Source organism: Papaver somniferum, chromosome 8 (assembly GCF_003573695.1).
Source record: "Papaver somniferum cultivar HN1 chromosome 8, ASM357369v1, whole genome shotgun sequence".
Taxonomy (NCBI): Eukaryota; Viridiplantae; Streptophyta; class Magnoliopsida; order Ranunculales; family Papaveraceae; genus Papaver; species Papaver somniferum.
In genome coordinates, this window is record NC_039365.1 from 98943673 (window position 1) to 98959384 (window position 15712).

Here is a 15712-nt window from a genome sequence, read left to right on the forward strand (position 1 = left end):
AATCCCTCTGCTGGTATTGTTAAAGCTAGAGCCATGATTGTTTTTAGAAACCCTATTATACCCACTTCATTTTATTCTGATGTCGTCGGTGCTTATACATGGAAGCCTCCTCCTTTTGGTTGGATCAAAGGTGATACTGATGGTGCTTTTGATCATGTCTCTTTGGCTAATGACGCGGGCTACATAATGCGCGACTATTCTGGCAAACCATCCTTTTGTGCTACTATCACGTTTAAAGTCTATTATCTAGAGGAAGCAGAAACCAGGGCTATCTGCGAAGTCTTGAAGAAAGCAGTGGAACAATAAACTACTCACTTCATCGTGGTGGAAAGTGATGCAAAAACTCTGATCGATCGATTCTCCCGGGAAAATTTTGAAGGCAATCAACGAATGGATGCTTTGTTTAAAAATACTTTTCTGTTTGGTTCTAGTTTTCTAGCTTGCATATTTTGTTTTCAACCAAGAACTTGTAACAATGTTGCTCACTCTCTAACAGCTTGGGCCAAGGATACTCTGGTACTTGTTTTTGGTCTAAACTTCCAATTTGGCTCACGCTAACTGTTGAGGCAGACCTCTAGCCTTTCTTTAGGTCGTTGCTTATAAAAAGAACAAAAAAAATAATAAGAAAAAAAATGTGCAAATTTGGACTAAGTCACATACCTAGGGATGGAGGGAGTAATATCTTTTTCAAATTCAATTGGTCAATAATAACCACCTGGACATACGTTGGTGCCCAAGTGTAAGTTTTGGACAAATCTATTACCCAACGACATAACATTTTCCTTCAACAATTTCAAAACTGATTGATAAAAGAAGGTAGACGATGTTGGTGCTCTTATTTGTTCTTACAAGGAGAATGAGGGAAAAAAAAACAAAAACAAATCTAAGCCTAGATCAACTCATGTTCTTATTTCTAATTTAGTTTTCAGCCTATCAACTTTGACATGTATAGCAGCCCAAGCCTAAACACTTCGACTAGGAAAATGATCTAGCTGGCTTAATCTATAAGATGGCTCTGGCAAGAGGTTCCTTGTTTAACTCCTCTCTCATCTTTTTTACAGCTCGAATCTGATCCGCAAGAGACACTTCCTTCCGCAGTTTCTCTCTTTCTATAAACTCTAAATCCAATTTCTCAATCGCTGGTTGATTGCCGGTTGCCACTACTCCTTGACCATCAACAGTCTTCTTACGGCGAATCTAAGGTCAAAATAGAATTCACGTCAATAAAAATTAATCTTGACAAACATACAAGGTTTAGAAAATTGTGTGAAATGCTGGATCTTCCTATGCCAAAAAAACAACGGAGGACAAGATGATGTTTTTGGCACAGCTTATCACTTTTTAGTGGAGCTGACGCGGTTCAGCTCATTTGCTACGTAGGCTTAACTTTAAACTTTAAAGTTTCAACCAAACGAATATGTGGGTGCTGGGGGGCATAAACGCCAACACTGCATTATGTCCCCATCTATCACACCAGAGTCCTCAAAATCAAACTCTTGTACCTACTGATCCCAACTTGCTGCATGTTGGCGAGATTAGTAACTAAAAAATATTTATCTAGGGTTGAATTACCTTCGTCAATTTTTCCTTGAGTTTTGAGCCCTTGGAAAGAGCCAGTAGTTGCTTCTCTTTTTCTGATTTTCTACGTGTCTTTCTCTTTATTTCTACTCTGGGTTTTGATTTTTCTTCCCTCTCCTTTTCTATCCTCTCTTTTCTCCTCTGGGCAATTCTAGCCATTTTCTCCTCTCTTTCCTTCGCTGCTCTAGCTCTTCTTAATTTTGCAATTTCTTTTTCCCTTGCTTTATCTGCAGTCAACTGAAGCTGTTTAAGAACCAATTCCTCTGTGATCTTTTCATGGCTATCCCAATTTAGTTCCTGTTGGTCACAGCCGCCTAACCTAGCTGCCTCTGCAATTCTTTCTGCCCACTTCAGATAAAACTCATCCTTCAGTCTTTTCATCTGCAAGCGTTTTCTCCACATTTTCTTCTGAGCAATGCTTATTTTTATCTTGTTCTCCTCACTGCACAAATTGAAATCCAATTCTTATATCAAAAAGTAGATAAGCAAATGACTTTCTGTTACTAGCAGTAAATACAGAACGAGTAACAATGAGTACAATTTGGTTCTGTTTCCCTGAGTATTCAACCAAGTCTACCCTGGCATATCAAGGCTGCTTATAGGTCTTCCAAGACTAGGAAAGTGTGCAGTATACAGCTTAAACAAGTCGCTCATTTACAAATTTAATCCCCTTGAATAAAAGAGGATTTTTTTTTTGAATATAATATACTGTAATTCTTAATATAAGAAAAATACAAACCTATGAGCACGGGGACACTCAGACATCTTCTTTCTGACCTGAAGATGAAAGAAACAAATTAAGAAATTACAAAGTAAATAATATCAGAAATGATCGGTAATTCAAATGTGGAACTGGAATTTGTTTGACAAGTTTCCCATCTGTTTCATGTAACAACAAATAACAATAATATTAATAGTTGTCAAAAACCATCAATAGTAGCTAAAACCTAGACTTTTCAACATATAAAGTGATAACCGTCACAATCTGTTTCTTACATGACTTCACCTTGGGATCACTCAGTGCCTCTATGGTTCTTTGTTTGATCTTCTTACGAGTCTCTGCAAACTCAAATGTTGAAAGAATAAATATTTTGTAATATAAAGAAGACACGAGGAGGTGGAATGAGAAGGTAAACCCAGCATTAGGATTCCAAGATGACTTACCGGCACTGTGTTTCTTTCCTTTGTTCCATGGTGTTCTCCCTTTGTTTGCAAACCCTATCTTTCTCCGTCTTTCAGTTTCCTGGCTATCTTCATAATTAAAAGACATTAAATGGGAGTGTAGTAGTATATACAACAAAAAATAAGACTGCATATAGGGATAAACCTAACCCTGGTTTCCGAAAGTGTCTCTCTTGTATTCTTGTTCCAGAGTAGTGGAGAATGTTAAAGGAGAACCAAGAGCAACAGACCATGCTAAGGCGACATCTGTTGCTCTACCATCAACATCCTGCACAAGCAGCAGAACTGAATACATATGAATATTGAGTTAAGTTGTGAGAATTAGAAATTAAACAAATAGAAAGACCCAGTTCAGAACAAAAAAAGAGCAGTAGGCTAAAGGATTGAGAGAATTCAGTAGATAGACCTGGTGGACGGCAAAACTTGCATTAACTCCAGGACCATTTATCCCTTTCCCTTGAACATAAAGTCTTCTGATAGACGGACCCAGGCCCTTGGGGCACACAGCTATCACACTCACACTTTCAGGGAAGTCGAGCCCTAGGGACTGTAGGTGTCCAAGGAGGAATCCATGAGAGAGTCCAAGAATGCTGTTAGGTTTCATGTGGGAGCATATTTTCTCATAATTATCTGCCTGCAACATGTAGCACAGACATGCAATTTTAAATAAAATGGAAATCTAGCAAACGTAGAGGGAAAAAACACAGGCGTCGAACTTTCATAGGCAAAATATATCATGTGAACTTCTCGAGCTATCGCAGTGGTGCTTTGGTAACCTTTTGGTCCGACAACAAACATACTAAACAAATTCTTTTTTTTCTTTTTTTTGTTCGAAGGTATTCAAATTGAACATTAAGAATAGAGATTGAATCCAGATACCAGCACAAAACCACATATGTAAAATAGTATTGATTTTTCTTTTCCCAGAAACAGATACCACTGGATCCAGCACATTTCAGACAATCTTAATACCTGTGCAGAATCAGAAATTAATAGCAGCACAAGATCACTCTCTGCTACTGTTTCATATATATCACCCAGAGTTCCAGTCTCCTCGGTAAAACCAACAGCACGTGCTTTAGCAAAAGAACGGGATCCCTTCCTCAATCCGATCTGCATCAATTTTCATTTTCAAATGATGAGATCACAATATATAGAGCTTAGATTAACGGGTACTGATATATAACGTCGATATAAAGAGTATATGAAATATATGTATATGCCTCACCTTGACAACAATGTTAGATCTGGCTTCTGCAAGTGAATCCCTCAAGTTCTGAGCTTGTGCACAAGCCTGTGCGCAGAATGAAAATTAAGAAGTTAAAGATTATATCATATAAACTAATATAAGATATATCACGTTCTTTTTTTTCGCAGCAGAAATGGCATAACAGAGCTTGCAAACAAATTGACATTAAAGTATTTGGAGAACTAGTTTCATTACAAGATTACTTGAAACAGAAGAAATGATGAAAAGATTTAAGGGGTTCAAACTTCAAACATCGGAAGGAGATCATACCCAAGCATTGCAACAATGTATTAAGTACTGAATTCACTTAGATACGTTATTTCAAAGTTGCCAACAACAACTTAATTATTGGTCATGTGCTATCGAAACTCTTTTCGTGTTCTTCACATCATGGGATATACTCAATACAAGCTTACTTTAACCAAACTAATGAAGGACAACAAGCTAGTACAGAACTCTTATCGATAATGGTACATTTGGTAGGGAGGGAACTGAATAAAAAGCATAGTAACTTTTGAACATTGATTTCTAATTTCGTGTTACACTAGGAAAAGTTGTCAAAGAAATGTAAGAGGAAAGAAGTGTCATTTCCTTTCCAGATGCTAAGGGTCTGTCTTAGCCATTTTCTTACATAACTATGCTAACTGGAGGTGATTGCATGACCGTGGTCAAGAACATACACTCTGCTTTCTTGTGTAGATATAATGTGCTCCTACATTTAATTTAGGTAACAATGAAATAACACTTTTGCCTAAGATCATTACCTAACAACCACAAGGACGTACACAGTTATATGAACACGAATGATACCCCCCAAAACAAGTTTGAATCCACATTAATGAAACACCATAAGAATGAGAAATTCACCTGAGAACCCCAACCAAGAACACCAATCTGCTTAATTCCTTTGAATGCTTCAGGCAACAAATGGAATAAATCCCTTCCTCCTCTCACAACATACTGCAACCAAAATAATCTTAACAATCAGCAATGGTTAGAATTGACAAAAAACAAACAAACAAACAAACAAACATGTAGAGTGCAAGAGAGAGGGGGAGGACTGACCTCGTCATTTCCAGCAAGAGTGACCTTCTCCTTGTAAAACACAGAGGTTTCAAAATCAAGAGCAGTCAAAGGTTTAGTATCGGGAACTGAAACCATCATACGAGATGCAAGAAGAGATGATCCAATAGGGAACGAGACACTGTTGTTAGAAACACGAATAAGAAGAAATTTTAAGGTTTTAGAAGATGAAGAAAGAAACCCTACTTTAAAACCCAAAGAAGAAGAGGAGGATGTTGAGTGAAGTAGTTTTAGGGTTTTAAATGAACAAGAAGAAGCTATGGACGGAGTGGAAGTTCCCATGAGTAACAAATTCTACTTGAGAATTAACCAAATACAGCAAGTATATCATAGGAATTCAAATCAGCGGAAATGAAACCCAAACGAATCCATAATCACACGAATTTCATCTGGATAAGTTTCTCCTGCAGTTCAGTGCGGATACAGCGGTTACTTAATCCATAACTCCTCCTCTTCTATATTTTTACCTCCCTTGGACTCTTCTATACGAGGTAGTAAAAGATTCAAACTTTTAACTTCGACTCACTGTTCAACTCCATCCCGCCAGAACGATTGCAGGGAGCCAACTGACTCGAGGCAGTCTATGTATATGTATTACCTTCACTCCTACTCCAACTCTAGGATTATGTAAAGTGCATGACCGCACTCAACGATTTTAAAACCTTGTGTAAGGCACTTTTTCTGAAATTCTCATCGAGAATGATCTTTTCGTAACGTTGGTCAAGAACTACTTAGTTCTTTTGTCTACACAATAATGATCTCCAAGTCTAGCAGCAGATGAGCACGGCTTGTGTGCACTTAGATGGACACTATCGTACATGATATGTGCCATTTTCTCCGCAAAACCAAAAAAATAATGAATTTGAATCTAATATTTAAAAATAATGAATTTGAATCTAATATTTAGATAATACGTTCCCGTTTTCTACACTCATACCAAAAATGGGCACAATCCGAGTTACCAAACCTTACCATCTGCCGATCTTAATTTCAACCGTTAACTTTTAACGGATGACATTCAAAGGGGTGGATGGTGGTGTTTTAGTTTTAAGGAGTAAATGGCGCAAACCATGTATGTATGATAGTGTCTATCTGAGAGTGTCCACGAATCCTCCCTCTTTAAAGATCAGTATCAATACCAGATTAAAAAGAAAAAAAATGAAGGCTCCACTAAAAGAGGTAAGGAAAATAGGAAAAATAAACACATTTTCCCAATCACAAAAAAGGGTAAAAATTGATCCATTTTCCTTCTAACAAGACCGGGACCTGTAGGTATGACCCAGCATCTTGGTGCGCCAACTCCTTACAAGGTCGACCCAAAAAACCTAAACTGCATGACCTACTTTAATGTAACCATACCAGCATTTAATTCTACAACATGTACATATTATTATGATCTCTTTCATTGGGTAGTGATTTACTGTCCAAAAGAACGACTACCTTCTTACTTTTTCTGAGTTTTCTTTCTCCGGAGTACTAGAATATTTCCTCACAGTAGTAGAGATGATTTCAAGTTCTTTTTCTACAAAACTTGGAACTGAACCCTCTCTGAAAGTGATGGGAGAAGTTCGTTCCCATCCCTACTTCTTTCTTGTTCCAACTGCTCCGATTTTGGCCCAACAACAACACGACTCTTACCATCATCCAAAGTGGAGTTTACAACGGTACTATGATCACCAACACAAAAACTTCTTATGGCTCCTGCCTGCCTCGGAGAACCTGGTTCTGTATCAGACAAACGACCCTTATATTAAAACCCTTGCACAACTGGGAGAAATAAGATTAGTAGGTGAAATTTAGTGTGCAACAGAATTTTGAGTTAAAGTTCATTCACCCCAGATGCCACTTTTATTCTGAACTTGCCTTATATGGTAACTAACCTAGTTTGACGATTTAGATTCGCACTTCTAGCAAAAAAGAATAGGGGATGATGTTGTAGCTCTCAACCATGGAATGATTCATTGATTCCCTGGTCACCACGTGAAAGATTATACATCTAAGTACATATGACTATTGTTGCTCTAAAATAAAATTTAAATAACGTGGGCAATCTTTTTTCAAAAATGAGGAAAACAGAAGAAAACAAACATATAAATTCTGATAAATGAAGATCGGGGTAGCCCAGGGTTGGGTAGCTAGCTGACCAACAAACTAAAAAACAAAGAAAATGTTAGGTACCTGAATATTTGATCTTGCAGGCATCTTTCTCATACAAGTTCTTTCTAAGCAATATTGTTCCTGGAAATATCATGAAATTGATGCTGCTTAACTGCTTCTTTTCTTCATCTTCCATGGGTATAAACCCGAAGCCCTCTGTCCAAGTATCCACCAAACTAGGAATTGCAGTTATTACCAGCATTTTAACCTTGAAGGATATCAACAACTGCAAAACATTGATGCAAACAGTTCAAAAAAACAAAAAAGAGGAAGTGGCCTCCAATAGGGGGTTCAAATCCCATTAAAAAGACAACTATTCTTGCATTACAAAATGGAACTTCATGTGCGCCCAAGGTAGGTAATTACCCTTTCATTTAGTGACAGTGTTTACCTATCTGGGAAACATGTTGTAAGACCTCGGCAGCATTGCTCATGAAAGGTAAGAAATAAAGGTCAGTTAAAGGTATGCAGAAAAACTACCTCTTCAATAGCATTTAAGAGACGCCGACACATTCCCTGCCGACGATGGTCGCTACAAGTTGCGATAAGAGGCATTTCTGCCACAGTGACTCCATGCACCCTGCAAAGAATATGGGATGATAATGCCGAAAAGGTAAGGACTGAAATAATGTTTTCTTGAGTAAAATACGAGGGGGTGAAAGAATTTTATTCAGATATATCCACATCTATGAACGGATGTCTCACACCGAAACACCAATGTTAAAGAAATCATTGTTTTCTCTTCTAAACAAATGACTCTAGAAGGTCCAAATTTGATGTGACACAAATTCAGATGGATCTTGCATAGACATGAATATCATAAAATACAAGAAGGGCAGCAACATTGCTGTCAATGAATTATATAAAAGTCAATAGTACCTGACAGATGCTACAGATATAACCTCGTCCCCCTTCTCTAAAACCAAGGTGTAAAATCCTTGGTAAGTTAGACATGCGAAATCCGATCTACGAATCAATACAAAAGAGTCAATTTTCAATTTGCAAGTCATAAACTAACGCAGCAACAACATAAAACTAGGTGCAAAAACATTAATTGCCAAGTGGTCATCCACTAAACATTAATTTGCACTACAAGTTCTTCAATAATAGAATCCAACTCAAACTAGCACAATAGCAAAATGGCACTTAAAGAGTTTTAGCATTAAGTGCAAAGAGGTCATCCACTAACAGCTCTCCACAGAAGTTCCTGAACTTAGAACTTGTCTTTCATGTGATTTTATTCAGTTGCGGAACCAATCAATGCATATCTCTTAACTAACTAAAATGACTCATGACCAGTTCTAGATGCAAGAGCTGTAGGACAAAAAGAGGAACCAGTAGAAAGAAATTATAGCAAAGATAAATAGTTAACTACAACCAGTTGGAAAAGAATCTGACTGACAAGAGTACTCGTTTGTTCCTTACAACGTAAAAGTAGAGACTAACATCTAGGGCCCATTCTCAGTGTTTAGCAAGAAAGATGCAGAAAAAAGAAAATTCTCAGCAACCAAAACAGCTGAAACAAACATGTTCAGAGAAATTCCTCACCCCGAGTTGTATATGACCTGCGGTATCATATCTACGCCCGTTCTTGGGTCAACCATGGGAACAAAACATTCCTCCATGATTGTAAGAGCAACAGCTAATTTTGGATTGCACTCTGCCATCAGTGCGAATTTCTGTGCTGAAGGAGCTTTTTGGTCGCCTTGGATACATCTAAGAAGTGTCCAGGAATAGCCACCATCAATATGATTCAAATTTCCAATCCGAGAACGAAGACCTGTGAAAATCTGTATGCACCCATTAACAAAGTTTCCTAAGCGAAGACAAGGTAAACCAACAACCAGTGACAGCGTTAGGAATGGTAGCAGGATAGAAATCATTTTTCATGTTGAAACTCAGATGAATCCCATTTATCTAAAGTTTGGTTAATAAAACAGGATATTCAGAATCGCTGAAGGAAAATAAGTTACCTGCTGGCAGTTAGCTCCACAAAACCATGTGTCAGAAACCTCTTTAAAGGTGCCACTTTCTTTCGCGCAAGTTCCATGATCTATTTAAGAAAGTAGTGAGTATCAGTAACGACATTTGTTTAACCTACCACTTTGTGTCGACATTTGTTAATGTGCACAAAAGTAACGGAAAAAACAGACAGACAGTAGATTAACCATCATCAGATTAAGTCTACATATTATCTACAGTGACACCATATAGTTGAGATTAGAAAGAGAAAGTCATGCAGAATTAAGTATTACGTTTTTATAATGTGCATCCTACATGAGTATTCAAAGTTCAAAAGAAATAGAAGATTATTTACCTCCCAACAATTCACCTTCGGAGAGAATATTGTCATGAGAGATAAAACTTTACATAAATAATGCAAAGACAGCACTAACGGTAACTATAAGATATTTCTTGTGTAACAGTGATACCGATACGAGAATTGGTACACAAGAACAAAAAACTAGGAAACGGGTACCATTAGAAAGACTACAGCAGAATAGAAATCAGGCTTGGAAGCTATAAGCCAAAAGACTTCAAAGATATTAGCAGTCAAATCTAAACTAACTGATTGATTTTGAAATTTGTTGGGCTAAAACCTAGATTGAGGAATGCTCATTAGGGTTCTCATTTCTCTCTCACACATCAGCCACCGCAGAATAACGAATGAAATGAAAGAAACGAAGCTTAAATAGCTTCCTCTTCTTGACTTTTCTTTCATGTTTTTTCCTTTTTCTCTGCAATAGTTTAGCTAAAGTGTTCAACCGTGTTGACACGCTTACCAGTTTAAATATGCATCCCTAAGGTTCCAGAATATTCTTGCCATCTCGTTGTTGCATAGAATAATCCCAGGAACAACGGATGGATGGAGTTACCAGATATTCATCCAAAAGTTAAGAAGTATGACACTTTGTATTTCAATATTTTCCCTTATAGACGTGTATCTACATTGGTACCTGTACCAGACAAACGGGCGCTTAGCTCCGCTATCAATTGAAGTTAAATACTTTCACAACTTAATTCTATGATAAAGTACACGAAATGAAAGAGAAGAAGAAACATGGTTCCTTTTTTCTTCTATATAGACATGAAGGTAGCCATTTTGGCTAATTATGAAGAACATATACCATTAATCAGACCCTAAACTCCACTGTCTGCTTCCTACTTTTCATACACGTATCGTTGTTACACAGAGAAATATTTGTATAAATAAATAATAGTTCAACTTTTCCTCTCTTGATTTTTTTTTTTAAAAATAATTTACCCGTGCTTATAATATGCAAATATACAGAATGAGCAAATGAAGAGATAACAATACTAACATGCATTCAACAAACATGTAGAATTACTGAATATAGAACTTACATTTATGATCACACTGTGAGCATTTTAATACACCAGGAGATGCTGAAGCTTCAAGTTCAATTACCAGGTCACCACAAATGTGACAAGTGCAATTCCAGCAATACCAACTACCTTCAGGAAATTCCTAGAAATAAAAAGTAGACATATCAACACGGCATATATATTAATAAAGATGAAAAACAATTAATACGAAAAAGTCAACATCTTTATCAAGCCAGTATGAAGATTAAGAATACCATGCACAATTAACACATAAAGTTTCATGTGTTTCCTCACTAGTGATAACGACAGCAAGCTGCTAACTTGTCGCGCAGAACCACATTATATACCAACTTAACAATATTTGAAAATGATATAAACGTAAACTGTACCCACCAACTGTTTGGCTGGAAATGTACAAAATTACCAGCGACGTTGAGTAAAATGGAAATCAGCTTTTTACACGGAATTGGCAGGAAAAAAATCTATATGATTGGATAATTGAGTGCTAAGTAAGGTTCTCGGAAAGTATCCAGCAAAAGACAAACCTGTGCAGACAAGCACGCCTGATGATAAGTAGAAGGGCAGTTATCACAACATATCAATACACCTCCATCACCACAATGTCCACATGTATCATCACTCTGATCCCCCTCGTCACCTTCGGCTGCTCTTTGTCCATCTTTTCTGACTTTGTATTCAGCTGACCAAGCCTCAAGCTGGCACAAGGTAAACGACTTACCCGATTCCAGGAAAAGATTCAAACAGGGTTTGTAGGGCTTGAAACCAGCATGAACCTTGAAGTCAATAACAGATAGAACTCTATCACAACACTTACAAAGGATACCATCTTTAATGACCCAGCCATCTTTAATCACTGTATCGCCCTTTGGGCTTAGATAGTGAACCACATCATTAACAGATATAACACCGGAATCAATTAGCCAGCATAACACAGTTCTTGCTCCTGAGGATGACCACCTCCCTTCGGTATAGTGCTTTCCACCTCTCCCAGGACTTCGCAAGAGTAACTTACAACCGCCTTCCTTACGCTTCTGTTTTCTCAAAGCTGACGATTTCCTGCGTTTTCGGGCAAACTGCTTGCGGTTAGTGCTCAGGTCTTTGTTTATTATGATAGATGCAAGCAAGAGATCATCATCATCTATCTGGCACCCACGCGATCTCTTTCTTCCATTTTCTTTGTCAACTTCTGATCTTCCCAACCTGGTGACTTTACTATAAGAGGCGTTTTTAGAACCACTGCAGTTGTGTACCAAAGCACCATTGGTCTGCCTCATGGAATTGGGATTCTTTCATCCTTTACATCACCCAAAACTGATACTTCGGAATTATTATGCTTATATTTAGTTTTTTTTAACTTAGAATCTGTTGCTAATTGGTGCTGGGAAAATCTGACAGACGAAGAACTTTTATGTTTTTGTTTTTCACAGTTTAGCATCTCAACTTCCTTCTGACGCTTACTGGAAAATCTAGTCACTTTAATTACGGACAAGCTTTTACACTTCTTGTGCCTCTTCTTTGTCAGCCTACTCCCTGTTATTTCAGATGTTGGGTCCACCTTAAAGTTTGAAGCTTCAGAGCCACTGCAGCTCTCATCATCATGCTCGGATTGTTCAAAGTTCTTTCGCGCATTTCAGGAATTGCTTCAGCAGGTGTAAAAATTTCCACTGCTTTCTTACCACCTACTTCGTTTTGCATGCCCAAATTCAGATCAAATGGAATTGACTCAACTTCATCTCTAAATTGACTATTATCATATATAAACTTAACTTTAGTTTCCTTCAGATCCTTGGAGTTTGATTGCTCTAACTCCAACGCCGTAGAACCTTGAGCCAAATCATTACCCAAAGAGCCTCCTGGAACAGAAGAAGTTGATCTTGGCATGACAAATTCGATACCATCAGCATTAACAACTTCAGGTAACACACCTTTCACGGTCTTGGCCTCTATCCTTCTAGTAGTCTGTTTAACAAAGCTTGAAAAACTTAACCTGCCATCTTGCTGAGTGGGCACAGCCTCAGTCTCCTTAGCCACTGAATCTACAGTTTCGATTGGAACATCATACAGGAAACTATCTATATGGCTATCTGAAGTATCCGGCACATAACTCTGATTTGAGCGTTTAATTTGGTCATTAGTGGTTTCTTCGATCGGATTTAAAGCCACAACCATAGGATCTGTTAGCATACATTTATTTTGTTGCTCTTTCAAATAAATCGAAACACCTGTCAAAGCTTTTGCAACCTGTTTCTTTCTCTTTTCACCAACTACAGAGAAATTTTCTTGGCTATCTTGTTCAGTCTGAAGATGCAGATTGTCACCAGACACCTTTGTGCTACCTGATTTATTATGCACTGACACCGAACCCTTCAACTGCTTGACCTGGTCTTTAACCCCAACAAACTCTTTTCCTGACTCTATGTCCTTTCTATCTTTCAAATCTGAGACCACAGTTGTGGCTGCTTTGACTGGTATGCCCTTTCTTAAGCTACCAATCTGTCTGTTAACCATCACCACTGTAACAAAAGGATCCAGAAGACTCCATTGATGAACCAACGCATACGAAGCTTCCATTTGACTGGAATCCTCTTTCTCAAAATTTATCAGTGTTTCTAATAAGTTAGAGCCGAACTCTTTAATATTCTTCCACTGTTTCCTTTTTTCTTGCCGTATCATCTTGTAATTACCAGCAAACAGACTCTCACCAAATAAGTTCCAGATTTTATAAAATGCAGTAAAAACTTTCCCAGTGGGAGACTTATAAATTGTATCCACATAGGGTTTGTTTCCTATCTGCTTCTTCTCAACTGCCCAACCTGCTGCCTTAAGTAAATAGTTGACATGGCCACGTAGACGCGAGTATAGATCCGTTAAAGATTTATTTGACATATTGGTTTTAATTGCATCTGAAGTAAAAGGAGAGGATTCCAGAGATTTTTCATGGACAGGTAAAAGAGGTACAGATGTATGTGCAACAGATGCATCCCCCAGCAAACACTCGGGTACAACGCTGTGCTGAGAAACAGGAGATGTGATTGCTGTACTTTTAGTAACTTGATTCCCACGCTTACTTTTAGAGGCATTCCCATCACGAGCATGACCTCTTCTGCTTACTTCTTCAAGCCGTGTATGCAGGTAAGTAGTACATACAAAACCTTGACTTGATGATTCAACCAATGGGCAAGTTTTGGTTGGATAATTGTTAAACAGGTCTGCGGACTGCAGGCTAAGCACAATTTCCTTCGATGAATTTAATTGAACTGGAGCCTTCTCTGGAATAGGTAAATCACCATTGGAATACTCATTTCCCGGAGCAGAAAGCTCGCCTTCTGACCGCTTCATTCGCTTAGCAGAAGTATCGTGATCATCTCGTGCAACAGAGACACTATAGTTTTTGGGACCGCATCCAAATCCAGCAATATTTTTGGTCACAAAACAACCAGAATCACCAACAACATTGTTGCATGAATCCTCCATAAAGGAAGTGGAGGATTGAGTTGTGACCACCGAATTATCACTATTTGAATTAAGTGATGCTTTGGTAGGTCTAAATCCCTCAGCTTCAGAATTACTAGGTCCAGTAATGCTACACCTCTTGGAAGCACCTCCTGTGATGTTTCTTCCATAGAAAACATCCATGAAAATCTGGTGCTCTTGATTTGATCCTTCAAAGTCATCCTCAGACAATACATCACAATATAACATGTTTATCAGCTCTTTCCAATCCCAAACCAACTACGGCATTGCACTCTCTCTTATGGGCAAAATTTCCATCCCAACATAAGGAGAAGATCTAAGACCACTTGAAAAGCCAGAGAATATAATAACACACTTCACAGTCTAGATGATGATCCAAACATTGCCGCAAATTCTGAAACAAAAAAAAAAAACCTAGATTACACACCTTCAATAACCCACTTCCAGCTTAAAAATATAATTTCATCACTAATCCTAGAGATATCTGGAAAAAGGATCCAGAAATCAAAACCCGGATTTCAAAGAATCAGCACAAATCCACCATATTCATCAACAAACAACCCAGGAACCCAAAATGAGGGGGGGGGGGGGGGGGGGGGGGGGGGGGGGGGGGGGGGGGGTGGTGGTGGAGGAATCTCTATAGAAATCCAATAAAAAAAAATTAAAAAAAATAATCAAATATCTGGATGTTCTAGAACTACATTATTTAATTGCAGAGGTACAGAGTGGAAACATGATAGGGGAAGTGATAAATCAACCAAAACTAAGATCATTCACCACCAACAATCAAAACTTCATAAGAAAGATGAAAACTTTACACTATACTCACAATGTTGTACAACTACATTACAGATTTGCAAACAAAAATCAAAGAATCGAGCTAGAATTTCACCTCCTAAATCGCAATCCCTCTTTTCAGCCATAAACTAGGGTTATTGTTTCTCCAGTGGTAGTAATCGAAATAGTTTCTTGCCTTGGTTTAGCTCAGGAGCAGGAGAACAGGAAGAACATAAATGACCTTATGCCCTTGTCTTCATCGCCTTATTAAATCCCTAAAAGTTTTCCTCACAACAAAAAAAAAAAATCGGATGAAAAAAAAAAGAATTTAAATTCTCTCTCTTTGTCCTAAAACTACGTTTTTTTGGTACTTTATGACACTATACAGTGTACTGCTCTCCTCACTCTGAAAACCCTAGTTTTAATTTTAAACCATTGGATCTTTCATTTTGCTACATCTCGAGGCAGTATTACCGGGATTTGGTTACGGAACTTTTCAAATTATGTGAAGAAATCTCGCTTAGAAATTATTTATTTTTTTCATTGGAAACATGTTTGTTTATGTGGGTGTTTTTTTGGCCTACACTTTAGTTAATTATTAAAAGCAGTTTCAGAAACATAGTTTTATAATGAAGGTACTTCTTGTTCTTTCAGTTAAAAAACATAAATCCCATTTTATTAGTATCAGTAAAAAGAGGATGAGTTTCTTTTGAGGAAAGATAGAACGGATGAAACCATTTTTTTGTGCATTTTCTCATTTTATGGTTTGGTGTTCATTGATTGATAATTGGATTACATGCTGATGTCTGAGGCTAGTTTCCAAAGTAGAATGTGAAAGTTTCT

At 37.7% G+C, this 15712-nt stretch overlaps 2 protein-coding genes across 2 annotated transcripts; both read right to left on the reverse strand.

The window, feature by feature from the left end:
• Positions 1-677: 677 nt before the first annotated feature.
• On the reverse strand, positions 678-5665 carry LOC113302251 (ketol-acid reductoisomerase, chloroplastic-like). The gene is made up of 11 exons (XM_026551140.1): positions 5075-5665; positions 4877-4969; positions 3989-4054; positions 3733-3873; positions 3167-3394; positions 2911-3028; positions 2743-2829; positions 2585-2637; positions 2318-2355; positions 1573-2020; positions 678-1197 (listed from the first exon to the last, which is right to left on the reverse strand). Exons 1-11 carry the CDS (start codon positions 5372-5374, stop codon positions 1003-1005), a joined length of 1767 nt encoding a protein of 588 aa, XP_026406925.1. The 5' UTR covers positions 5375-5665; the 3' UTR covers positions 678-1002.
• Positions 5666-6269: 604 nt separating this feature from the next.
• On the reverse strand, positions 6270-15194 carry LOC113305832 (increased DNA methylation 1-like). Its single transcript, XM_026554828.1, has 10 exons — positions 14985-15194; positions 12155-14486; positions 11143-11904; positions 10616-10739; positions 9223-9302; positions 8798-9039; positions 8129-8215; positions 7730-7829; positions 7271-7475; positions 6270-6817 (listed from the first exon to the last, which is right to left on the reverse strand). The coding sequence occupies exons 2-10, from the start codon at positions 14318-14320 to the stop codon at positions 6615-6617; spliced, it is 3969 nt and encodes a 1322-aa protein (XP_026410613.1). The 5' UTR covers positions 14321-14486; positions 14985-15194; the 3' UTR covers positions 6270-6614.
• Between the last annotated feature and the right edge of the window lie 518 nt (positions 15195-15712).

Bases quoted from the DNA above. Each gene is read 5' to 3' on its own strand.
- LOC113305832 (XM_026554828.1), bottom strand. From the start codon at position 14,320: ATGTTATATTGTGATGTATTGTCTGAGGATGACTTTGAAGGATCAAAT. The intron at 7,830-8,128 runs GTACTATTGACT...TATTCTTTGCAG, and splicing joins ATATCTGTAGCATCTGTCAG to GGTGCATGGAGTCACTGTGG. The intron at 6,818-7,270 runs GTACCTAACATT...TGTCTGATACAG, and splicing joins CTGCAAGATCAAATATTCAG to AACCAGGTTCTCCGAGGCAG.
- LOC113302251 (XM_026551140.1), bottom strand. From the start codon at position 5,374: ATGGGAACTTCCACTCCGTCCATAGCTTCTTCTTGTTCATTTAAAACC. The intron at 2,638-2,742 runs GTAAGTCATCTT...TTGAGTTTGCAG, and splicing joins AGGAAAGAAACACAGTGCCG to AGACTCGTAAGAAGATCAAA. The intron at 1,198-1,572 runs GTAATTCAACCC...TTTTGACCTTAG, and splicing joins TCAAGGAAAAATTGACGAAG to ATTCGCCGTAAGAAGACTGT.